At 38.7% G+C, this 26,960-nt stretch overlaps 1 protein-coding gene across 9 annotated transcripts in view; it reads left to right on the top strand.

The window, feature by feature from the left end:
- Window positions 1–26,960, top strand: part of Scml2 (Scm polycomb group protein like 2) — a 74,241-nt gene that overhangs the window by 29,512 nt on the left and 17,769 nt on the right. For 4 of the 9 annotated variants that reach the window (XM_090325717.1, XM_090325724.1, XM_090325715.1 and 1 more), the window contains 8 exons: window positions 1,776–1,844; window positions 4,128–4,198; window positions 5,153–5,387; window positions 9,943–10,031; window positions 14,929–15,172; window positions 21,559–21,624; window positions 22,205–22,404; window positions 26,659–26,776. In XM_090325717.1, the coding sequence (XP_090181843.1) occupies window positions 1,776–1,844; window positions 4,128–4,198; window positions 5,153–5,387; window positions 9,943–10,031; window positions 14,929–15,172; window positions 21,559–21,624; window positions 22,205–22,404; window positions 26,659–26,776 (1,092 nt within the window). The remainder of the gene's footprint in view (window positions 1–1,775; window positions 1,845–4,127; window positions 4,199–5,152; window positions 5,388–9,942; window positions 10,032–14,928; window positions 15,173–21,558; window positions 21,625–22,204; window positions 22,405–26,658; window positions 26,777–26,960) is intronic. The other 5 variants (XM_090325723.1, XM_090325721.1, XM_090325716.1 and 2 more) reach the window with 4 other exon arrangements.

Raw genomic sequence — 26,960 nt, 5'->3', positions numbered from 1 at the left:
TTGAACCACAGCACCACTTCTGACTTTTTCTGTATATGTGGTACTGAGGAATCGAACCCAGGGTTTTGTGTATGCTAGGCGAGCACTCTACCAGTAAGCCACACTCCCAGCCCATCATTCAAATATTTTAAACAGAAAGTAGCTCACGTAACTTTTTCAAGTATTCATTTACCTTGAAGGGTCCCTCAGTCAAAACCAGTAAGCTGATATATTACCTTGAAATGCAGCATTTTAAAACCTTTCTTTATGAAGTTTATTACTTGAAAGCGTATATATAAGATTAAAACAGTGACAGAAACACATCAAGAATGTTTACGTCCATGATACTAACAACAACAACAAAACCCCTATGAGTGATTTGTGAAGAATGTTAAGAGGTCCTACTGATTGGGCACCAGTGACTTACACCTGTAACCCTAGCTACTCAAGAGGCTGAGATCTGAGGATCACAATTCAAAGCCAGCCCAAGCAATAGAGTCTGTGAGCTTCTTAATTCCAGTTATTGCAAAAAAAAAAAAGCCAGAAGTGGAGCTATGGCCCAAGTGGTAGAGTGGTAAACTTGAGCAAGAAAGCTTAAGAATAGTGCCCAGGGGGCCGGGAGTTTGGCCTAGTGGTTAAAGTGCTTGCCTAGCATGCATGAAGACCCGGGTTCGATTCCTCAGTACCACATACATAGAAAAAAAGCCGGAAGTGGTGGTGAGGCTCAAGTGGTAGAGCTCTATAGAGCCTTGAGAAAGTCCAAGGACAGCGCTCAGGCCCTGAGCTCAAGCCCAGGACTGGCAAAAAAAAAAAAAAAGAATAGTGCCCAGGCCCTGAGTTCAAGCCCCAGGACCAGCACTAAAAAAGGAGGTCTCAAAAAAAAGGAGTTATCACTTGTCATTTTGAAAACTGAAGAATAAAGGAAGTAATATATTAGTGACATGTGGTTGAAGATAGGTTTTCATAGAAAAGAAAAAAAAAGGAGAAGGAATTATAAACAGCTAAGAATATCAACCACTGCTGTATGAGAACTTGGAATCTGAATTAGAGCATATACTCTAAAGATAATGGTACATTGTATGTGTATGTGGACATATAAAATGCAAACCTCTTGTGTAACTAATTTATGGCAATTCATTTAAAAAAGAATGAAGCAATAAGAGAGATAAAATACTGACTTGTTATTTGATGATAATAAGGAATTGTGATTACATTTTAGTATTTATTATACTTAAAATTTATAATCAAACCTGTTTTTTCAGATATACATACTGTAGTATATATATGGATGAAATGAAGATGTGAGGCATCAAGGGTTCAGTGCTATTTGAATTCTTTAACTTAATACAGAAGTAAAAACTTTGCCTACTCAGTTGAATTGTGTCATACTCTAGTTTTTGCATTATATTTTGTGCACTCAAAAGCCTTTTGAGTTCACTACTTGAACATGTTATTTTAAGTATTTTAAGGATTAACTCCATTTTGATTTATTCACACATTCATTTAACAAACACTTCAGTTTTTTGTGCTAGGTCCTATTTACTAGACACTGTAAATACATCAGTGAGCAAGATGGAAAAAATCAATTACATTACAGAGCTTTCACTTGAGTAGAGTGAAACATGTAGTAAATGAAATTAAGGAGTAAGTTAGAAGATACATGGTATATTGCTGAAGTGTTTAGACCTATATAGAAAATAAGAATGCTAATCATAAAATTGAAATTAGTTCCTAATAGTTTTGCAGTTATTCCTTTGGACTTTGTTATAGTCTTGTATTATTCTCTTTTTTGTTAGAGTCAATGGATGTCAAGAAGGATGATGATGAGAAGCCCTCTGATTCAGGTACATCCTCTGTGCAAAGTGGTAAGTTTTAAAGTTTAATACAATGTCAGTTTCTTTCTCGTTCAGTGTTAAAAATGAACTGTTTTTATTTTTTTGGCCAGTCCTGGGGCTTGAACTCAGGGCTGGGGCACTGTCCTTGGACACTTTTTGCTCAAGGCTAGCACTCTGCCACTAGAGCCACAGTGCCACTTTCGCCTTTTTCTATGTATGTGGTTCCAGGAAATCGAACCCAGGGCTTTGTGCATGTTAGGGAATCATGCTTCCACTAGGCCATGCTCCCAGTCTGAAAAAATGAACTCTTCTATTACTGCTTTTGGTACAGTCTATATATAGTAAACTCCTGTAAATAGAGCATCTAAACAATGGAAAAAGTAAAACTATTAATCCCAGGTGTTAATGGCTCATCCTTGTAATCCTAGCTAATTGGGGGGCTGAGGTCCAAAGAATCAAAGCTGTACCTGTGCCTGCCTGTCTTGGGACTTAAACTCAAAGCCTAAGCACTGTTCCTGAGCTTTTTTGCTCAAGGCTAGCACTCAACCATTTTAGCCATAGATCTATTTCCAGATCTTGTGGCAGTTAATTGGAGATAAAATTCTTACTGCCTTTTTGCCCAAGCTGGCTTCAAACTATAGTCATCAGATCTCAGCCTCCTGAGTAGGTGGGATTATAGGCATGAACCACTGATGCTTAGCAAAAAAAGAGTTTTAAAGCCAGTTTCTGAAGAAAGTTGTAGAGACCCCAACTTAAAATAAAACAACACAAAACTGGACTGGAGGCATGGCTCAAATGGTAGCATGCCAAGCAAGCAAGCAAGATGGGAAAATTTGAGAGTCTGAGTTCAAACCTCAATACTGACAAAATATTTTACTTTAAAAGCTGGTGCTGGTGGCTGAACACCTGCAATCCTTAAGAAGCTGAGATCTGAGGATCCCGATTCCAAGCCAACCCAGGCAGGAAAGTCCATGAGACTCTGGAAGTGTTGGTGTGGCTCAAGTGGTAGAGCACTAGCCTTAAGTACAGAGAGGCTCAGGGACAGCACACAGGCCCTAAGTTCAAGCTCCAGGACTGGCAACTTTTTTTTGTAAAACAATGGTACTTAAAAAAATACTACAAAATAATAAAATAGGTTGCTTATACTTTTAAGAGCTTACAATCCGATAAAAATATATATTCACATAACAAGTGGGATCAGAAAAAACAAATGCAATAGAATCCCTACTTAAATTCCAGATGTGCCACTATATTTATCAAATTTGGTTACAGACTGTCTGAATTTTAGTTTGCTTAGCTAGAAAATGAACTGCAGGGGCGGGGAGTTTGGCCTCGTGGGTAGAATGCTTGCGTAACATGCACAAAGGCCCAGGTTTGATTCTTCAGTACTACATACATAGAAAAAATCAGAAGTGGTGCTGCAGTGGCTCAAGTGGTAGAGGTCTAGTCTTGAAAAAGCCCAAGGACAGTGTTCAGGCCCTGAGTGCAAGCTTCACGAAAGATGGGGAGGGGGGAGAGGGAGTGGGAGGGGGAGGGGAAGGGGAAGGAGTAGGGAAGGGGAGGAGGAGAGGGAGAGAAAGAGAAAGGAAGGGAGGGAGGAGGTAAGGGGAAGGGAAGAAGAAAGAGACAGACAAATAGACAGAGAAGGAAAATGAACTGTAGCTGGGGCACAGATGGCTCACACCTGTAATTCTAGCTACTTAGGAGGCTGAGATCAGAGGCTCACAGTTTCGAAGCCAGCCCAGGCATGAAAGTCCATGAGACTACAACTAACCACCAGAAAAAGATGGTGCTGTGGGAATTTTTTTAAAATTTTACTTAGAGATACATTGATATGGATTAAGTGAAATAAGAACAGTACTAACACATTTACTGAATAAGTATTTTAGAATTAGGTAAATAAACTTCTGTTATTCTATAAAAATTCCTTTATTTGTTTGTAGTGTTCACATCCCTATTGTAGTGTTGGTGATCAAATCCAGAACCTCATGAATGCTAAGCAAGCGCTCTACTACTGAGCCACATTCTGAACCCATGTTTTTGAGAATCACTTAGAATCTTTGTGCTTTAGTGTTCAACTCATTGAGAGGATCTGGGTTGAAATTTATATCAGAGCCATTATTATCAGAAAGTTATTTTTTTCATCTCATGGTGATAATCAAATGTAGACCAAGAACCAAGAACTGAATCTTCTTTTTAGGAAGTATTTTTGAAAAAGGCATGAAATGAAAACCCATTTTATTCTGAAACTTAGTATAGATTATATATATATACATATATATATATATAAATCTCCCCAAACCTATATTTCAGATTACTTTAATTGGGATGAATATTTGAAAGAAACTGGATCCATAAGTGCTCCTTCAGAATGCTTCAGACAGGTATGCCAAATTTTTCTGTAGATATTGTATTAACACAAATCATTAACTTGTTGAAAGGTGCTGTGTGATTGTTAGGCTCTGGAGTATAAGAAGAAAGTAGTTTGTGGTTGTACCACATATAAGTCATATAGGCTCTGTTTTCACTGATGAATTTACTCTGTTAAGAATATATACATATATATATATACATATATATGCATGCTTGTCTATCTGGAGGGATATACATATACACACAAAGGTAATTATAAGAAATGTGATAGCTTTATATGGAAGACTTCATAGAAGAGATGCTATTCAGGATGGTTGGAGTGAGGGGAAAGATGTTTCATGAAGAAATATTTAAAGCTAAGGCACATGGGTGTGAAAGAATCTTTTTTTTTGCCAGTCCTGGGCTTGAGCTCAGGGCCTTAGCACTGTCCTTGGACTTTCTCAAGGCTAGAACTCTACCACTTGAGCCTCAGCACCACTTCCAGCTTTTTCTATATATGTGGTACCAAGGAATCGAGCCCGGGTCTTTGTGCATGCTAGGCAAGCACTTTAACCACTAGGTCAAATTCCCAGCCCGTGAAAGAATCTTGAGTATTAAAACATGCCATAGGATAGATCAGAGTGGGTAGAAGTAATAGTGTGGGGTTGAGGCTAAAGAGGGTGTTCAACTGTGCAGAGATTTTGGACTTTATCATATAAACAGTGATGAACTGCTAGTTAGTTGCCTTATTATAGGAGGAAGCTATTCAAGGTGCATTTTAGAGGTCATATTTGGGTTACCTGAATTTGAGTGAGACTAGTATGGGTGGGTTAGTGTTTTTATTTTTCATGTCAAGCCAAGAAGAAAGTTGGGAGAAATTCTTTTCTGTAACCCTTAAAGTATTAACCTTATTCACCTTTTGATAATAACTGTTTCCCATTTTTCTTAGAATTGATGCATTTTAACATAATTATATTTATATATAGTCTGAGATTCCACCAACTAATGACTTCAAAATTGGCATGAAATTGGAAGCCCGTGACCCTCGGAATATGAGTTCAGTATGTGTCGCTACAGTCATTGGATGTACTGGGGCCAGATTACATTTACGGCTGGATGGTAGTGATGATAAGAATGATTTTTGGAGACTTGTTGATTCCTCAGACATTCAACCTGTTGGAACATGTGAAAAGAAAGGACAGTTTCTTCAACCTCCACTAGGTAAGAGTAGGAAGTATTTTTTTAAAACTTAATGTACTTTATTATTATAGAGATGAAACATAGAGGAATTATAATTACATGAGTACATTTCCTTTTATACAGTGTCTTCTATTCCCTCATTCTCTCCCAGTCTCTCACTTTCATAATTTTCCAGTGAACTCCACTGCTGCACTTTTTTTTTTACCTTTTTTCTCCTCAAGTTCTGTGCCCCTACCACTCTCCGGAAGATATACCCATGAATATACCATACATAAGGCAAAGAAGATGAAACCATCAAAAACTAAAAACTGGAAGTGGTGCTGTGGTTCAAGGGTTAGGGCAGTAGTCTTGAGCTGAAGAGCTATCCCTGAGCTTTTCAGCTCAAGGATACCACCCTACCCCTGGGCCTGGGCATTGTCCCTGAGCTCTTCAGCTCAAGGCTACTGCCCTACCCTTGAGCCAAGCCCCACTTCCATTTTTCTAGAGGTTGATTGGAGATAAGAGTCTCAGGTTCTTTAGTGCTCAGGCTGGCTTTGAACCTTGATCCTCAGATCTCAGCCTCCTGAATAGCTAGTATTACAGGCATGAGCCCCACGCCCAGTTTAAAGTAACATTCTTTTTTGCCAGTCCTTGGACTTTCTCAAGTCTAGAGCCCTACCACTTGAGCCTCAGCACCGGGTCTTCGTGCATGCTAGGCAAGCACTTTAACCACTAGGCCAAACTCCCGGCCCCTAAAGTAACATTCTTAATGCAAGGTTTGGTAGAAATAGATTTGAGTGACTTTTAGGCATACTTGCAAGTAGATAGTTGGTTGATCTCAGTACCTTATGTTGTAGAATTTCACTTAATTGCACATGTGGCATATGTAACATAAGGCTTTTGCTAATCTTCAAACTTAAAATGCCAAAAGCAACTTATGGATAAACAAACCTTTCTGAATGGTCCAGGAGCATGGCCTAGTGGTAGAGTGCTTGCCTAGCATGCATGAAGCCTTGGGTTCGATGTCTTGGTATCACATATAGAAAAAGCTGGAAGTGATGCTGTGGTTCAAGTAGTAGAGTGCTAGCTTTGAGAGAGTTCAAAGGCAATGCCCAGGCCCTGAGTTTAAGCTCCATGACTGGCAAAAACAAAACAAAACCTTTCTGAAGAAGTTTGTAGTATTTGTTATGCATTATGTCCTCTTTATATTGTCCATCAAGCCATTCTGCATTTTTGGTATAGGGATGAACTTAGGAGAAAGGTGATTTCACATTCAGGCTCTAATTTCAAACATGAGAATCTCATGTTTACAATCTTAGGGACCACTAGTTTATCAAGGCACTTAGCTTTTACATTTAGGCAAGTAGTGGAGGATGGAACTTTCAGGAGAGAGTTTAACATACAAAACATGTGGTATTTGGGGTGCAAGTGTGGCTGTGAGTGTATGCATGTATGCTGCACACCAATAATGGGACTTGACTTGGAGCTTCCTGCTCTCATTTGGCTTCCTAACATTTGAGCCACACTTCCACTTCTGCCTTTTTCCTGCTTAGTTAAATATAAGAGTCTTCATGGATTTTTCTTCTAGAGCTGGCTTTAAACTTCAATCCTTAGTGTTAAGCTCAGCCTCTTGAGAAGCTAGGATTATAGGGATGAGCCACCAGCATCATGTAGAATTCTGTATGATAGATAAGTACGGACTTAGGATTTAGTGCTTCTTGGTTTGGATTTGTTTTTGAGACAATATCTCACTAAAAGCTCATCTCATGCCTAGCTTAAATGCTAGAATCATAGGCATGTGCCACCGTATTGCCACTACCAGCACCTGGCAATAGTTTCTGAAGTTTTAACAACCAAACTGAAAAGTGTCCAGATCATGAGTGTGCACCTTATAAACGAACAACCTTTTATAACCATCACCCAAGACAGGAGCTAGAACATGATCGGCACTTCTGCTGATTATCACTTATAACCTCAACCTTCCCAAAGGTAACTACCATGAAGACTTTTCTAACATTATAAAATAGTGTTATTTGTTTTTCAGTTTTTTAATCTCTTTTTTTGCCAGTCCTGGTCCTTGAACTCAGGGCTTGAGCATTGTCCTTGGGCTTTCTCAAGGCTAGAGTTCCACCGCTTGAGCCACAGCACCACTTCCAGCTTTTTTCTATATATCTGGTAGTGAGGAATCAAACGCGGGCCTTCATGCATGCTAGGCAAACACTACCACTAGGCCAAACACCCGGCCTGCTTTTCAAATTTTATATGTACTTTATCTTTTTGTTATTTTGTTTGACTTTATGCAATTATAGAATTAAGAAAAATGTTATACTTAGAAAAATCTTGAATATTGACATTATTGATATTAGTACACTTCTTAAATACTTCAGCATGTGTATCAGTAACTAGAATAAAATATTTATAGTTTTTTTTTTTGATTGGTGGTCCTAGGGTTTGAACGTCAGGCCTTGCACTTGCTAGGCAAACACTTTGACACTTCAGCCATGCCCCTATTCTTTCTTTTACTTACATTATTTTAAAAATATGATCTTGATTTTTTCTTGGGCTGGCCTGGTTACAGTTCTCCTATGTCTCTCATGAAGCTGGGATAATAGGTACATACCATTGTGCCCAGTTTTTTAGTGGTTGAGATGGTGCTTTCTAAGCTTTTTGCCCAGATTAGACTCAAACTGTGATCCTCCCATTTTCAGTCTTCTGGATTGCTGGGATTTATTGGCATGAGCCACCACACCTGGCTATAGAATTTTTAATTTCTTTTGCAAAAACACATACAATTGAATGCATTACTATATGTATACATTTAAGCTAGGGGCTCTGAAAGAGTCTTTTGTGGAAGTGGCACTGTGGCTCATGCCTTTAATCCTAGCTACTCAGGAGGTTGAGATCTGAGGATCGTGGTTCCAAGTCAGCCCAGGCAGGAAAGTCTATGAGACTCTTATCTCCAATTAACCGCCAGAAAACCAGAAGTGGTGCTGTGGCTCAAGTGGTAGAGTGATAGCCCTAAGCTGAAAAGCTCAGGGACAGTGCCCAGGCCCAGAGCTCAAGCCTCACGAATGACAAAAAAAAAATCGTTTGCAACCTTTGCTAATGCTTTCTGGTTGTTAATGGGTAGAATGGAATATGTCTTTCTGGGCTCTGACTTTTAAAAAAATTATTTTATTGTCGGGATACATTTGTCAGGTAATGGGTACATTACCTATAGAACCTTGAAACTCCCTCTCAGGTTTTTGTCCCCCTTTCCCTACCCTCACCCCCTAATCATCTTGTTTTCTCCCTTCTCTTTCCCCTTCCCCTTCTTTTAAATAAATAAGTGTATATACAATATACCAGGTAACAAAGTCAGATACAGTAACCACATGACATTAACCATAAGTGGAAAAAGAAATAACTGCACATAGTACATTAAGAACCACAATCACAGCCTAGCATGTGGCACACGCCTGTGATCCTAGCTACTCAGGAGGCTTAGATCTGAGGATCAAGGTTCAAAGCCAGCCTGGACACAAAAGGACCTGAGACTCTTATCTCCAATTAACCTCTAGAAAATGGGAAGTGGGGCTTGGCTCAAGGGTAGAGAGGTGGTCTTGAGCTGAAGAGCTCAAGGACAGTGCCCAGGCCAAGTTCAAGCCCCATGACCCTCCCTCCCCTCAAAATAAAAGAACCATAATGACAAAGATAAACCTCTCGTTTCCATAACCTAGAGTTCATTTTGTTTAGTCTCATCCTGTATGACCATATGTACATAGCTTTTGAGGTATTGTTATCCTCTGCTAGGAGAATCCTGGATGTATACTAATTACTACAAATGAGGGAAACCATTGAGCCTATGCTCCTTTGTGTCTGGCTTACTTCACTTAATATGATTTATTACAAGTCTTTCCATTTCCTTATTAATGGAGCCATGTCATTCTTTCTGATGGCAGCATAGAATTCCATTGTTACCTTTACTATTATGACCCATCTTCAAACATGTACATGTTTGTTGGTTAACTCTAGCCAGTAGCGTCTTGGAAAGTTTCTAAAAGTAACAGAAAGAGAATGTATCTGTTCTTTTTGTCCATGTCCTAAATCCATAAAAAAAGAAATAGAAAGGAAAAACTGGGAGAGAGCCAGGGAAGGGGAGACAGGGTTAAAAAATAATTGTACTCATTATGTAATTCATGTAACTGTAACTCCTCTGTATATCAACTTTACACTAACAATAAACATAAAAAGAAATTAGCCAGGTGCAGTGGCTCATGCCTGTAATCTTAGCTACTCATGAGGCTGAGATCTGAGGATTGCAGGTCAAAGCCAGCCTGGGCATTAAAAAGTTCGGGAAACTATTATCTCCAATTAATCACCAGAAAACTGGAAGTAGCACTGTGGTTCAAGGGGTAGCGCAGTAGCCTTGAGCTGAAGAGCTCAGGGACAATGCCCAGGCCCAGAGTTCAAGTCCTATGACTGACAAAAAACAAAAAAAAGCAATTTAAAAAGGAAGTCATTCTCTTAAGAGGCAATGAAACCTGATTTTTTTATATTAACTTGCTAGTATCACTGGGAAGTCTCTTCATGGTATTTAATTTATTTTTTGAAATAGGATATCAGATGAGTGTGTCATCTTGGCCTATGTTTCTCCTGAAGACATTAAATGAAGCTGAGATGGCATCTCCTACATTATTCAAGATGGTAAGACAGGTGTTATAATACTTCTTAAATTACTAGATTAGGGTTGAGAGCATAGCCTAGTGGTAGAGTGCTTGCCTAGCGTGCACGAAGCCCTGGGTTCTATTCCTTGGTACCACATACTCAGAAAAAGCTGGAAGTGGTGCTGTGGCTCAAGTGGCAGAGCAGTAGACCTGAGCAAAAAGTGTTCAAGGGCAGTGCGCATGCCCTGAGTTCAAGTCCCAGGACTGGCAAAAAATTTTACTTAAGATGATTATTTTGTTAGGACTACCATAACAAAGTATCACATACTGGGTGGCTTAGAATTTTATCACAGTTCTAAAAGTCTAAGATTAAAGTGTCTTTGAGGTTGGTTTCTAGTGAGGCTATTCTTTGGCTTAAAGTTGGCTGCCTTGTTTCTTCTGAATGGCCTCTTTGTGATGCATCCCATAGGTTTTATCCTTGTTCTATTATACCTGTAATACTAGATTAAAGCCCTATCTCTGAATACTATCACTTTGGTGGTTAGTGGTTAGACATAGGAATTTGGTGGTGGGTTGTGTGCTTCTAGTAGTAGCTTAGTTAATTAGAAATTATTTTCTCACAGTTCTGGAGGCTAGGAGTCTGAAATCAAGGTGTATGCCAGCTTGGTTTCTTTGCAGCCTCTTTGTAGATGCTATGCTCTGTGTATTTGTACATGGGCTATGTATCTGTGCATTACTTTCCCCCTAATTACATCTCATTTTAACATATTTTTTAAAGACCCTATTCTAAAATGAATAGCTCACTCTATTTGAGGGTTTCTTTTTGCTTTGTGGGCCTATAGCTTGAACTTAAGCTCCTCATACTTGTTAGGCATATGTGAGTCAAAGCTCCAATCCTTTTTGGCTTTAGTTATTTTGGTAGGATCTCATACTTTTTGCCCTGGGGCAGCCTCAGGTATCAGTTCTACGACTGTGACCTTCCTATGCAGCTGGAACCACAGACATTCAACACCACACCTCTATTATTGAGATAACAGTCTTGCTAACTTCTTTTTTTCTAGACTACTCTTGAAATGTCATCTCCCTAATCTTTGCTTCCTGAGTAACTGAGATGACAGAACAACTTCATTTGTGGATTACAAATGGCTTTGATCAAGCATAGCCAAAAGTAATAAGTAAAAAAAAATAAAAAATTTTGCTAGTTGCTGGTGGTTCAGGCCTATAATCCTAGCTACTGAGGAGGCTGAGAGCTGAGGTTCAAAGCCAGCTCTGGCAGGAAAGTCCATGAGATTCTTTTTTTTTTTTTTTGCCAGTCCTGGGCTTGAGCTCAGAGCCTGAGCACTGTCCTTGGACTTTCTCAAGGCTAGAGCTCTACCACTTGAGCCTCAGCACCACTTCCGGCTTTTTGGTATGTATGTGGTACCAAGGAATCGAACCCAGGTCTTCGCGCATGCTAGGCAAGCACTTTAACCACTAGGCCAAACTCCCGGCCCCTCCGTGAGATTCTTATCTCCAATAAACTACTTAGAAAAAGCCAGAAGTGTCTCTGTGGTGAAATGATAGAATGCTAGCCTTGAGCACAAAATGTCTCAGGGACAGTGCCTAGGCCCAGAATTCAAGCCCCTGGACTGGCAAAAACAAAAAGAGAAAGAAAAATACTAAAAACAAAAAATTTAATTCCTGCATATTCATTATGCAGTTCATTTGATGTGTATAAACTCTCAGTAGTATATTATTGTCAGTTGTGTTTATATTATTACATAATCTTCTGAGTGGTTTTTTTGCCTTTAAATTTGTGCAAATATGCTTCCTAAAGAAGATAATGCTCAAGTGGAGCACTGGTGGCTCTTGTCTATAATCCTAGCTACTCAGGAGGCTGAGATCTGAGAATTGCTGTTTGAAGTCAGCCCAAGCAGGAAAGTCCACGAAACTCCTTAAAAGCAACAACAGCAAAAGAACAACAACAACAAAAAACTTCAAGTAGAGCTGTGGCTGAAGAGGTAGAGTACTAGCTAGCCTTGAGCACAAAAGCTCAGGGGCAGCATCCAGGCCCAGAATTCAAGCCCTAGAACTGGCAAAAAGTAAAGAAAAAGAAAATAGTGTCCAGAAAGCAAGGTAAAGCTAAAAAAATAACAAGATGAGCCATCTAGCTAGGCAGAGTCAAAATGGAAACAAATACTGCCAAACTAACAATTAAGGATCAAAGGAATAAAGAAAAGAAAATAGGACCAGAAATAAAGGAAGACAAGTTAAGGTGAAATTAAAAGAAATAGAAAAATAAAGGAAGGAGAAAATAAGACTAGAATAAAAAAAAAGAAAGGAAAAGAAGAAAAAACTAAAACCTAAAATATAAAAATAAAAAATTGAGCAATCAAAAATATAGCTTTGGACTATCCACGTTGTGGTGAATTGTCTATGTATCTGACTGTGGCCAACTTTGGTTGTGGATTCCTTTTCCTCCTTATCCCATGTGTCCTCTTTAAATTCTGTGGTGAAGGTTTGTGTAGTGCTCCAGGCTCAGCTGCCGTTGCCATCCGTGTCATGTGCTGAATTCTGTCTTTTTATGTAAGCAGTTATAATCTTCTTTGGTGTATATCTTTGAATAATTATAGCTTACTTGATGTGACTCTTTCGACATGGAAAGCCTGATTGGACCCAAAAACTCAACTTCTTTGGAGAGAGCTTATGCTGTTCCCTGTTCTCGTTCTCCATCTTCCTCCCTACCTGATCAAACTTTTGGCCTGCCATCTTCCAGGATGGCAGAATGTGTAATTAAAAGAACTTTGACTTGCCAGCTTCCAGAATGGTTTATAAAAATCAAATTAAGAAAGTGTAATTAAAAGAACTTTGAGACTGGGAGTTTGGCCTAGTGGTAGAGTGCTTGCCTAACATGTTCAAAGACCCGGGTTTGATTCCTCGGTACCACATACATAGGAAAAAGCCGGAAGTGGTGCTGAGGCTCAAGTGGTAGAGCTCTAGCCTTGAGAAAATCCAAGGACAGTGCTCAGGCCCTAAGCTCAAGCCCCAGGACTGGTATAAAAATAAAGAACTTTGAAAGATAGTAATTAGACTTTCTGATTGCAAGAAACTAGAGAGCAATAGTGGAAAAATTACAGGATGATGAGTCTTAAAGAGTACATATGAAAAAGGAGTCAGCGTACCAGATGCATGATGAGTTAGTTCACAACTTGTTTGTTATTGTTGAGTTAGTTGGTACGTTCGTTTAGAAAAATAAGATTACTTGCTGTTGATTTTTGTACTGGACATTACACAAATAGGTTGTAGTACCTGCTTTTTAGTTTCCTAGTCTCATAGTACAGTGAAGTCAAGTGTTTTTGTGATGTAAGAGCATCTCTGAGATGCAGTAGTTAGTCAGCCAAGGATTTAAAGAGACCAAGAGGATTGGGCTTTGAAATGGGTAAGTTAAGACTGATCAGGCATATGATATTTCAATGAGGTTGCTATGAGATAGACTGCTGAAATATTAAAAAAAAACCCAGCTCTGATACTTGTGTATTCTTAGGCAATTGTTTGTTAGTTTTCTCATGTGTAAAATGGTGATATAAATTGCACTGACCTTATAGGGTTATCATGAAAAACATGTGTAAAACAGTAGTCTGGCATATACTAAAAAGTGGAAGGTAAATTTAATCTTACTTTAGTAATGGGGTGTAGAATTGGCAGGTTGTCGTTTTTGTAATTCTGGGGTAAGTGAAAATGATGAATCTAGAACAGGGGTTTGCAGTCTTCTGTGTACATCACTTGGGTAATTAAAATATGATTATACCTGGGCCCCATCCTTGACTAGTTTAATCAGTGTCTCTGATGTGGTATGACCCCAAGGGATTATGGAGTTCGATAGAGCAGAGAATCCCGATTATGTCTATTTTCAGACTTTAGGCTTGGGTTGCTGTAATGTTACCATTTACTAGGTTGACAAATGTTTTGAAAGAAAAGATGATACTGTTGATATAACACTTGAGTTGTGTAAGAATATTACTTGCATTTACGTGCTTTAAATTTTTTTTGAGGTACTGTGGTTTGAATTTGGGGCTTCATACTTACTAGGCTTCAGAAGCTTTACCATCTGAACCTTACCCTCATCTTGTTTTCCTTTGGTTATTGATAAAGGGTCTTGCTTTTTGCATGGACTGGCTTTGCCTGCAATCTTCTTAAATTATGTTTTCCATGGTAGCTGAGATGACAAGCACACACTATCACACTCACCATTAGTGTTGAGATGTTTGACTCAGACTTTTTTTTTGAGCACACTGGCCTTGAACTGTGATCCTACTGATCTCAATCTTTTGAGGAGTTAGGTATGAGCCATCATAAACCCAGCTTTGGTTTTTGGAACTAGGGAATACTTTTAAATTGTTTGTTTCTAGATGTTGGATATCATCCAGATCGTATGTTTCATTCTGTTATTGGCTCCATTTTATTCCTTCCATTTTTTTAGTATAGTATCTGTTGGTGCTTTTATTTGGGCTTAATCACATTTCAATATACCTCTGTAATTTACACTAGTTTTATCTGATTTTTCTCTATTCAAGTTTCTTGTTGATTACTTTCACTTGTCCCCAATCAGTGGTACTAGTAATACTAGAATGTACACTTTACCAGAGAAGGGATATTTGCTATTGTTTTTCACCAATGAACCTTAAATTCCTGGTATATACCTAAAAGAACGTATTTCTTGAACGTGACTGGATAGATTAGTCTAATTTTGTTTCTTTCCAGGTTCTTAGTTATGTAGAAAAAAGTGAGATGTTGGGGAGCAGAGTTTCTGATCTGTGAGAAATTCTTTCTTCTTGTATTAATTGATAAATGTGGAACTTATTTTTTAGTTGCTAAGGATTATAAGAATACATTTGAGATAATGGTTCTTAATATATTTAAGCAGTAAGAAGCATTTTTTCCTAAAAATTTCTTGGTAGGAACCACCAAAGCCACCCCTAAATAATTTTAAAGTGGGAATGAAACTGGAGGCTGTTGACAGAAAGAATCCTTACTTTATCTGCCCGGCAACCATTGGAGACATTAAAGGAGAGAAAGTCTATGTTCAGTTTGATGGTTGGAGTGGAACCTTTGATTATTGGTGCAAGTATGACTCCAGAGATCTCTTCCCAGTTGGGTGGTGTTGCCTGACAGGAGATGTATTACAGCCACTTGGAAAAAAGGGTAAGCTAACCACTAATGATACGGGTTTAAAAGATTTTACTGAAACTAAATCTAACTGCTTTTGATGATATTATGTTTAGCATTAGCGTTGCTAGTATTTCATTGCCCAGCTAGATTGACAGGTCAGCAAGATCACTGTCTACTTTGGAGATCTAGAGGTAAAGTGAGGATATGATTAGAATTCTTGAAGATCCCATCACCATCTAAGTTCCAATCCCTACTGGAGAATATGGGCAAAGCTAATAATCACATTTGGACTTTTGGAGTATTGTTACTATAGTAATTGAATGGAGGGAGGGGCGATAAGCTACTTTTGTAATTATTCAATTAAAAATTGTATATGCAGTCTACGAATGGCTCAGTGGCAGAGTATATGTATAGTATATGCAGGCCCTGAGTACCAAAAAATATTTTTACACCTGTTATCCCATCGTTCATCTTTTTTTTTTTTTTTTTTTTTTTTTTTTGCCAGTCCTGGGCTTGAGCTCAGGGCCTGAGCACTGTCCTTGGACTTTCTCAAGGCTAGAGCTCTACCACTTGAGCCTCAGCACCACTTCCGGCTTTTTTTCTATGTATGTGCTACCGAGGAATCGAACCCAGGTCTTCATGCATGCTAGGCAAGCACTTTAACCACTAGGCCAAACTCCCGGCCCGTTCATCTTTTTTTTAAAGTTGGTTGTGGGGCTTGAACTCAGGGCATAGACACTGTCCCTGAGCTCTTTCTGTTAAAGGCTTGTGCTCTAGCACTTCGAGCCACAGCTCCACTTCCAATTTTCCGGTGGTTAATTGGAGATAAGAGTCTCATGGACTTTCCTGCTTTGAATGGCGATCCTCAGATCTCAGCCTCCTGAATAGGTAGGATTAAAGGCATGAGCCACCAGCACCTGGTCCATTGTTCATATCTTAAACATAATTTTTTTTGGCACTACTGGGATTAAACTCAGGGTTTCTTGCTTGCTGGGCAAGTACTGTAGGACTGAGATATGCCTCCAGACTTGTTTATGCTCTGGTTATTTGGAAATAAGGTTTTGTGTCTTTCCAGGCTTGTACTGAATGATTGACCTTTTAATTTTTTAATTAAATTTTATGCCAAGCCAGGCACTGGAGGCTCATGCCTGTAATCCTAGCAACTCAGGAGGCTGAGATCTCAGGAGCATGGTTCAAAGGTAGGTCAGGCACAAAACTCCGTGAGATTCTTATCTCCCATTCGCCACCAGAAAATTGGAAGTGGCTCTGTGGCTCAAGGGGTAGAGCACTATCTTTGAGCTGAAGAGCTCAGAGACAGCGCCCAGGCCCCGAGTTTAAGCCCATGACTAACCAAAAAAAAATTACCAATCCTAGGGCTTGAACTCATGGCCTATTCAATGTCCCTAAGCTTCTCTGTCACTTGAGCCACAGCTTTACTTCTAGCTATTTTGGGGGGTGAGTTTTGGGGCTCGAGATTAGAGTCTCATGGACTTTCTTGCTGAATAGTTAGGATTATAGGTGTGAACCACTGACACCTGTCTACATCCTCCTGTTTTATGATTCTGCTATAGCTTAGATTACAGGTGTACCACATTCTGCTGTTACTGTTAAGATGGAGTTTCATGAACTTTTTTGTTTGAGCTGAACTATAATTGTGATCCCACTGATCTCAGCCCTACAAAGAACTAGGTTGGCAAGCATATACCTCCATACCAAGAAATTGGTTGAGAAAGAGGTCTCATGAACTTTGCAAAGCTAGCCTTGAACCATGGACTCTCCTGATTTAGCCTTCTGAGTGGTTAAGATTGAAGGCATGAGCCATGGAGTCTGACTCTTAATTTTAAAATGTTGAGTGTAACTGTTGAAAACAGAGTTTATAAGATTTTTGTCCTACTTTCAAGTTACATTAATACTTTGATAATCTTAAGTAAAATCTACATATGAGTGAAAAATTTTAATTCTCTGGAAGCCATTTTAGATTTCTTTCTTTTTTTGCCAGTCCTGGGGCTTGAACCCAGGGCTTGAGCATTGACCTAGCCTTGAGAAAGCCCAAGAGCTCTACCAACTGAGCAATAGCACCACTTTTGGCTTTTTTTTTTTGCCAGTCCTGGGCTTATGCTCAAGATCTGAGCACTGTCTTTGGGCTTTCTCAAGGCTAAAGCCCTACCACTTGAGCTATAGCACCACTTCTGGCTTTTTTTTATGTATGTGGTACTGAAGAATCAAACCCAGGTCTTCATGCATGCTAGGCAAGCACTCTACCACTAGGACAAACTCCTGGCGCTGCCATTTTAGATTTCCATGTTAGTTTAGCTTTGGTCATATGTTTCCTAAGTTGAATATTATGATTATCAATATTTTCTTTCAGAGAGAAGTCATCAAAATATTGAAACTCATTGGTGATTCCAAGGGCTTAGGCATGTCTAACATGGTTTTCTGTGAGAGAATAATTGCTGAGATTTAAATCAGGTCTAAGCGTAGAACTCAGTCATTGGCCTATTTGATACAAACTTACTAGTGAAACTGGGCATGGTGCCTCAAGCCTGTAATCCTAGCTACTCTGGAGGCTGAGATCTGAGGATTGCGGTTCAAAGCCAGCCTGGGCATTAAAGTCCCTGAGACTCTATCTCCAATTAACCAGTAGAAAACGGGAAGCTGTGCTGTGGCTCCAAGGCATAGGGCAGTAGTCTTGAGCTGAAGAGCTCAGGGAAAATGCCCAGGCCCAGGGGTAGCGTGGTAACCTTGTGCTGAAGAGCTCAGGGACAGCACCCTGGCCCAGAGTTCAATCCCCATAACTGACCAAAAAAAATTTAGACAAAATTCACCTTGCTAAATGTAGTCATACTAGAAAAAAAGAGTAGATGTAGAAAATGAGTGAGATATGTAGAAGAGGGTGGACTTAATTATATGTCATTATACTACAGTACTATGTATCATGACTGCTTTTTCCAGACGTGGAGCTTGAAACTCAGGGCCTGGGCACTGTCTTTGAGCTTCTTTTGCTCAAGTCCTAGCACTCTACCACTTGATCCACTACACCATTTCTGTTTATTTGGTACTGAGGAATTGAACACAGGGTTTCATGCTTATCAGGCAAGCACTCTACCACGAAGCCACATTCCTAGCCCATGATGTTCTTATTTAACTCAAGAACCTTTTTTGTGCCAGTACTGGGGCTTGGACTCAAGAGCATATGTTCTTGTTTGGATTTTTTGCGCTAGGCAAGTGTTCTTGTTTCCATGTTATGCTTTTTTTTTGCCAGTCCTGGGCTTGAGCTCAGGGCCTGAGCACTGTCCTAGGACTTTCTCAAGGCCAGAGCTCTACCACGTGAGCCTCAGCACCACTTCCGGCTTTTTTCTATGTATGTGGTACTGAGGAATCGAACCTGGGTCTTGGTGCATGCTAGGCAAGCACTCTACCACTAGGCCAAACTCCTGGTGGCCCTGATGTGCTTTTTATTAGGAACCCCTTTTACCAGTTTCTTACTGCCATAACTCTAGGAAGCAGTTACTAGTAGCTGACTTTGTAAAATATTATATGATACAGATCTATGTGCATATGATACTAAGATAAATAAAGCATAGTCTCTGTTCTCAAGAAGTTTACATTCTAGTTGAACAGAGATTGAAGAGAGATGTAAAATACAATACAGAATTAATAAGACAAAAATAAGATGTTCTATTTATACAGAGGCAATCCAAAGCTTCTAATCTGAGCTAGTGGGAAATGTAATTGGGTGAAGGAAACTTAACAAACTGACATAACATGTGATATGAATATTAAAAGATGTTAGTACTAGACAGAATGGAAATACAGCTAAGGTGAACATATCACAAAGGTGTAAATTTTCCCTTTACCATAAAAAATGTTGAGTTCTTTTTTGGGACATATTGAGTTTAGAATGAGTGACTGAGAATGCTGTTGCCCTCCAATAAAAGTTCCTACCTTTTTTCCTTCATGATAAAATTTATCTGCCTAGCATTATGACTACATTTCCTTTCCCTACTAGTATGGTACAGCTATGAATCTTAAGTACAGCCAGCATGTACTACTTCTAGGAAGTATATTATAGAAATGAACTATGTCCTCCTTTCTTCCTTTTTCCTGCTTCTATCCTGAGATTAGAAGTGTGGTTGGCTGTGAGTTGTTTACCCTAGACTATGTGACAGGGACTTCGAGGTACTACAGAGTGGAAAGCAGTTGTAGTTCCCAAGAACTTTGCAGGGCAGGACTTCATATTAGTCTATGTAATTCTTTTCCAGACCATTCTTTGAGATAAATAAACTAAAATAAACTTCTATTGAGCTGAAATATTTTAGCTTTTTCTCTTACTTTTAGATGAACTTAATTCTAACTGATTCAGGGTACCTTTGGGACATTTAAGTACCTATGCCCATTGGATAGTTACACATACAGATATAAACCCAGTGAAGACACTGGCTAGTTAAATAGATTTGGGACTCCTCACATTCACTATAATGCTCTTTGTGACAAGTGGGGATGTAGATGCCGGGAGGTTAATGGTACAGCTTACACAGTGAGTTAATAGTAACAAGTAGCAAAAGTTTTTTTTTTCTTTTTGGTTGGTCGTAGGACTTAACTCTGGGCCTGGGCACTGACCCTGAGTTCTTCAGCTCAAGGCTATCGCCCCTGGACCTGGGTGCTGAGCTCTCCAACTCAAGGCTACTGCCCTATCCCTGGAGCCACAGTACCACTTCTGGTTTTCTAGTGGTTAACTGGAAATAAGAGTCTCACAGTCTAATGCCTGGGCTGGCTTTGAACTGCAATCCTCAGATCTCAGCCTCCTGAGTAGCTAGAATTATAGGCGTGAGCCACTGCACTGGGCTAGTAAAAGTTTTGAGTCTGTTTTAATTGCGTATATGTAGCAGAATGAGATAAGAAAGACCTAGGACAGGACCTTGTGAGCTAAAATTGAGAATAATAATTCTTGCATTTGAATCACCTGGAGCCTTGGACTGGCCTCCAACTGCAAATCTGTTTCATCCTCCCAAGTAGCTAGGGTTACAGGTATGAGCCAAAGGCACCTGGCTAGGTGCTCATATAAAGTTTTTAAATTTAAGATGAGTAGCATATTACCTCTTCACATATCATACACCTTTTGCAAAAAGATATTTTGTGCCCTGAGCTTTTTTTTTTGCTCAAGGCTAACACTCTACCACTTGAGCTTCAGCTTCACTTCTGGCATTTTGGTGATTAACTGGTGATAAAAGTCTCAAGAATTTATCCATCAGGGCTGGCCTGGTTTTGAACTATTTGTGAAGGAGAAACTAATAGTGGCAGTTAAATGTTCCTTTGCCTTAGCACGTGAGGGGTATGTTACTCTTTCCTCTTGGATTAGTAAGTGGTAGAACATGGATAAAAAGGTTGCAAAAATGTAATGCTTTCTGTCACAGCTGAAATTTACCACATACTAGTTTTTGAGTATGTCAGCAGCAAAGTAATAGACTGCTTCAAACTGTAAAATGAAGATCTCAAAAAAATAGTTGGAGGCCAGGTGCTAGTGGCTCACACCTTTAATCCTAGCTTCTCAGACTGATATCTGAGAATTGCAGTTTGAAGCCAGCCACATACGAAAGTCTGTGAGACTCTTATCTCCAATTAATCACCAAAATCCAGAAGTGGAGCTGTGCTTCAGAGTGATAGAGCCCTAGCCATGGGCAAAGAAAGCACAGGGACAGTGCCCAGGTCCTGACTGACCCCCTGAAAAGTTGGCTTCTGAACAGGTAAGTAAATAGTTTCATAGCTTTTTCTTTTCTTTTTGCCAGTCCTGGGCTTGAGCTCAGGGCCTGAGCACTGTCCTTGGACTTTCTCAAGGCCACACCTCTACCACTCGAGCCTCAGCACCACTTCCAGCTTTTTTCTATGTATGTGGTACCGAGGAATCAAACCCGGCTCTTCGTGCATGCTAGGCAAGCATTGTATCACTAGATTAAACTTTCCCCATAGCTTTTTCTATAAAGAATTTTTATTTGGCACAAGTATACAAAATTTAAGTAATAATGAAATTGTCAAGAGACGTGTGTATATGTGTATGTATGTGTATGTATTTGCATTCAAATATGAACAAAAGTAATCCTTGCAGGTAATCTTCATTCAAGATAATAAAATTGTCTAGATTAAGCTACCAGATAAATAGTAGCTACAGATCATTTGGGCATGATTTTTTTGTCTGTTGTGGGGCTTGAACTTTGGGCCTGGCCATTGTCCTTGAGCTATTCAGCTCAAGGCTAGAACTCCACCACTTGTGCCACAGTGCTGCTTGATAGTAGCCTATCTATGATAATGTTATGTAGAGTATTGTAGTATATGAAACATTATTTGGTAAACATATAGGAATATAATATATTATAGCTTTAAATGTGTATAATTTTTTATCTTTCAATTATACCTCAATAAAGCTAAAAAAAAAAATCCCAAGAGCAGAGGAGTGACCAGACCTCTGAAAGATGAAGAAGAAGCCATAGGTAGTTGCTTTGCTTTGTTTTTCCTATATTGATTTACAAGGTTATTACTGTATATGGCAAAATTGGGTAGTATCTGAATGAAAGACATTTGAGTTAAGAAAAAAATGAAAGTAGTCAAAAGTGCTAGAAATTTTTAGTGTTTCAAAGTTGACAATTTTTTAAATCAAAATCTCTTCCTGTAATCCTGGCTACTCAGGAGACTGAGATATGAGAATCGCAGCTTGAAGCCAGCCCGGGCAGAAAAGTCTGTGATACTCTTTTCTCCAGTTAACTACAAAAAAGCCAGAAGTAGAGCTATGATTCCCGTGGTAGAGTGCTAGCCTTGAGCAAAAAAAGCTCAGGGACAGCACCCAAGCCCTGAGTTCAAGCCCTAGTACTGGCTTATACATACAAAAAGTTTCTTTATATTTTCAGATAATGTAAAACCTTAAAATGCATTAAATATTTCAGATGGTATCTTTGTTTTTATTTTAATGAATAACCTTTGGGAATGAAGATTAATTTAGGCACTTATATATTCATAAGAAGATAATGTTTTCATTATGTTATTGTTATTATTTTTGCTATGTTCTTCTCTCAGTTCCTGATACAAAGGCTATTGTTGAAGCACAGTCTTCTGCTTCTGAAGAGACACATCAGTCAGGGCAGTCTTCACAGAAAACCGTGGTATCAGCACCAACACAGGCGACAAGGAAATCTAGTAGAATTAAAAAACCTAAACCTACTCCAGTTCCTAAGAAGGGGAGCTCTGTTAAAACTACCACTTCAAAGAAAACCAAGGTTAGTCACATACTTTGCTAGTTTGTATTAGAGTTCTCTGCTGTGCTTTATTCTTTATTACATATGGTCTAGAAATTTAGTAAGAATATGCTGAGGTCTTAGTTTTGCAATACAATTTTTTAAATTGCAAAGGTGATATATAGAGGAGTTGCAGTTACATAAATAAGGAACTAAGTATAATTCTTGTCAAACATTGTTACTCTCTCTGCTGAGGTCTTAAAGAATGTACTTTTGGCCCAGAGTTTGGCCTAGTGGTAAAGTGCTTGCCTAGCATGCGGGAAGACCCGTGTTCGATTCCTCGGTACCACATACATAGAAAAAAAGCCAGAATTGGTGCTGAGGCTCAAGTGGTAGAGCTCTAGCCTTGAGAAAGTTCAAGGACAATGCTCAAGCCCAGGACTGAAAAAAAATGTACTCTTAAAGGCCTAAGGTCTAACATAGGACAGAGTGATTTGTATTTTGGGGTGGGGGACAAATTTGAACCCTTTTAGGTAAACATTGTACTACTTACAACCATTTTGGATGTATAAATCTGGAAACAATATAAAAAGAGCAACTAACTAAAGATACTGGAGAATGAGTGGAAGCAGATAGATTTTTGTGACAGGAGGAGTGCACACACACTAGGAGAAAAGAATTACTTTACAAAAAATGAGTTTCCATTTTTCTGGGTTTTAGCCTTGTACTTTCTGGAACATGTTAGATATCAGTAGAATGAGTAGAAAAACGAGTTTCTGTTCTGGGGAACAGAGGGAATCTCAGTGTACCAGTATCTCTGACAGACCCCTGATCACATACAGGCTAGATATTTTAGCTAAAGTAAAAGATTTGCATGCTGGGTGTGATGGCTCATGCCTGTAATCCTAGCTACTCAGGCGGCTGAGATATAAGGATCACGGTTCAAAGCCAACCAATGCCAGCCTGGGCACTAAAGACCATGAGCCTCATCTCAAATTAACCACTAGAAAACCAGAAGTGGCACTGTGGCCCAAAGGGTAGGGCAGTAACCTTGAGCTGGAGAGCTCAGAGACACCACCTAGGTCTAGGGGTAGGGCAGTAGCCTTGAGCTGAAGAGCTCAGAGATAGTGTCCAGGCCCAGAGTTCAAGCCCCATGACTGACAAAGTAAATAAAATAAAAAAAGATTTGCACAGACCAGAGTTTAAACTTCTCAGTCTCGGGCTGGGAGTTTGGCCTAGTGGTATAGTGCTTGCCTAGCATGCACAAAGACCCGGGTTCGATTCCTTGGTACCACATACATAGAAAAAAGCCACAAGTGATGATGTGGTTCAAGTGGTAGAGCTCTAGAGCCTTGAGAAAACATCTCAGTCTCCAGCTAAGATAATCAACAGCTAACACAGATGAAATTACACTTACTAGAGAAAAATACAAGCTCCCAGAGATGTACAAACTAACATTCATAATGCCAACCAAGATAATCGACAGCTAAAACAGATGAAATAACACTTATTAGAGAAAAAAATACAAACTCCCAGAGATGTACAAACTAACATTCATAATGTATCTTATATAATTCAAAATCCCCAAATATGGGACACATTCTCAAGAGAAAATAAAATCAACTAAGACAGACACTAATCGGATCCAAATGTTGAAACCAGGACCACAAAAATTTTAAAGTAAGCCAGGTGCCTGTGGCTCAGGCCTGTAATCCTAGCTACTCAGGAAGCTGAGATTTGAGGGTCATGGTTTCAAGCCAGTCCTACAGGAAAGTCTGTGAGACCTTTTATCTCCAATTAGCCACCAAATAGCCAGAAGTTGGAAGTGTGGCTCAAGTACTAGGGTGCCAGACTTGATCAAGAATAAGCTAAGACATAATGCTGGGGCCCTGAGTATAAACCCCAGTTCCAACACCAAAAAAAAAAAAAGTTAAAGTGACTCCTGAAATCATCCTTGGTTAGGATATATAGAGCATATGCACATATATACATATATACACATATATACATATAAATGTATAATTGTAGTGAGTAAAAAGACAAGTGATCTTACTAGAGAAACAAGGGATAGAAAAGAGCTGAATGAATATTTAGAACTGAAAAATAAAGTATCAAAAGTAATTCACTGGACAAATGAAGTAGGATTGACTGGAGATGACAGAGAAAAATATACATGAACTAGAGGATAAAATAAATACCCTGTATAATAATTTTTATTGCCTAGGAAAAAATAAATACTGCCTGTGAAAACTTGAGACAAAATAAAAATGATGTCAATAAAATACATTTTAAATATATAATTATAAACATTCATAAAACTAATATGCCATAGCAGATGAAATATTTTAAATGAAAAACCAAATTAATGAAAATTACTGGTGAAAGTTAAAAATAATATTATATTTTAAAAATTAGTATACATACTGGGCACTGGTGGCTCACTCCTATAATCCTAACTACCCAGGAAACTGAGATCTGAGGATCACGGTTCAAAACAATCCTGAACAGGAAAGTCTATGAAGCTCTTACCAATTAACCACAAAAAGCCAGAAATGGAGTTGTGGATCAAGTGGTAGAGTGCTTGAAGACAAAAGCTTAAGGTCAGTGCACAGGCCCTGAGTTCAAGCCCGAGACTGACAGAAAAAAAACAAATTAACACACATTTATATTTCCTAGATGCCGAAAAAAGTTAGTTACCTGGAATAATGGTGAAGATACAACTCCAAATAAGTAATTTCCATGCCGATTTGATATTTCTAAAGATTTTGTTTAGAAAATATTAGTGATAGATAAGTGGAAGGGAAAGGTACTACAGTTTTTCTTTTATAATAAACTATTTTTTGTTTCATGGCAGCATTTCAGTTCAACTCCATCATCTTCAGTTTCATTATTACATCATGAAAATATGAGGATTCTCACATAGTTACCTCTAGACATACAGCAGTTACTGCCATTTTCAGTTTAGATTTTCAGAAATATTATAATAAGCTCTGCTTTGAAAGCTGTTATTATTTTGTATCTTAAGGATTTCAGAATTATAAAAGTACTTTTTTTTGTCAGTGGTAGGGCTTGAACTCTGGCCTGGATGCTTTCCCTGAGCTCTTTAGCTCAAGGCGGTCGTCCTATCCCTGGAGCCACAGCACCAATTCTGGCTTTCTAATGTTAGAGATAAGAGTCTCATGGACTTTAGTGCCTGGGCTGGCTTTGAATGAGTTTGAGCTAAGATCTTCAGATCTCAGCCTCCTGAGTAGCTAGGATTACAGGCGTGAGCCACTGCACTTGGCTTAAAAGTACATTTTCTAAGTAAATGTATCTTTATTCAGTTTGCAATAGCAATGTAAATAGAGATTTGGTATATATCAAGTCAAAAGAGTCAGATTTCAGATTTTTTAAATAAATACATTACAACTATCTTCTGTTTTTTACTCCTTTGTTTCTGCTATTTAAATGTCCTTTATTAGTACTTCTTTTTTGTTTTTGCCAGTCATGGGGCTTGAACTCAGGGCCTTGGACACATTTTGCACAAGGCTAGCATTCTACCACTCGAGCCATAGCTCCACTTCTGGCTTTGTCTCAGTATATGGTACCAAGGAATCAAACTCAGGGCTATGTGCATGCTAGGTGAGCACTCTACCACTAAGGATACGCTCCCGGCCCCTAGTACCTCTTCTTGATATGAGTCAGTTTCTAATATTGGAGAGTAGTGTTTGAAATCCCATGAATTCATATGAAATAAACAGACTAGTCATTAAGTTTAATAGTGCGCAAGAGATGTTTGCAATGTTCTTATTTGCAATGGTCATAATTTTTACAGACTTTCACAAGCTATGTGTAAGTTGGTCAACATCATTGGTATGTGTAATCTGGAGAAATGCAAGGTATAAACAGCTGAGATAAGCAACTGAATTCTAAACATCCTTATCTTGCTAAGAGTTTTTTTCCATTAGAAAGGTATTTATAGACTTTTCTTTGGCAGTGTGAAAAAATTTGTTTCATGGAAAGAACCTAAAAAATAATAAGTTCTATATAGTTAACTGTTTTGACTAAGGTGTGATGATTTGAAATAGAACAGAGAATCTTGGTTACTTGTAAGGTCCTTTCCTTTTGCACTTAGACAAGCTCATGGGCATTTGAGGAATTCTTTGGAAAGTACTGCAGTTCATGATAAACAGATTTCTAACCTGAGGAGTTCTGATAACTGTTTTGTGAACCAGTGATGGCTATTGTTTTGTGAACCAGTGATGGCTATAATTTCGAGTATAATATAAACTCATGTTTTTGTTTTCTTTTTAATAGGAAAAATTTATTCCTGTGTTATGTTCCACATCTTCAGCTTCTCTGCGTTCTCTGACTAGAGGCCGTGGAAGTTCTAAGGATGCTATTCCTGGACCATCTAAAATAGTGATGTCTACAGGTAATTTAGTATTTTAACAAGTTGAAAAATTCCCTTCTATTATGTATTATTTTCCATATCTGGAAATAATTCTTAGAAATAAGAGGTAAGAAGGTGATAATAGTGAATATTTCTTTAATCATTTTCACATTAAGATATTTTTATGTCATCATGATTATTTAATTTGATATTAGAGAAAATCATT

This window comes from Megascapheus bottae, chromosome X (genome assembly GCF_031878675.1).
Source record: "Megascapheus bottae isolate mThoBot1 chromosome X, mThoBot2.hap1, whole genome shotgun sequence".
NCBI classification, from domain to species: Eukaryota; Metazoa; Chordata; class Mammalia; order Rodentia; family Geomyidae; genus Megascapheus; species Megascapheus bottae.
The sequence above is the reverse complement of the archived record's forward strand: the minus strand, read 5'-3'. Positions and strand labels throughout refer to the sequence as shown.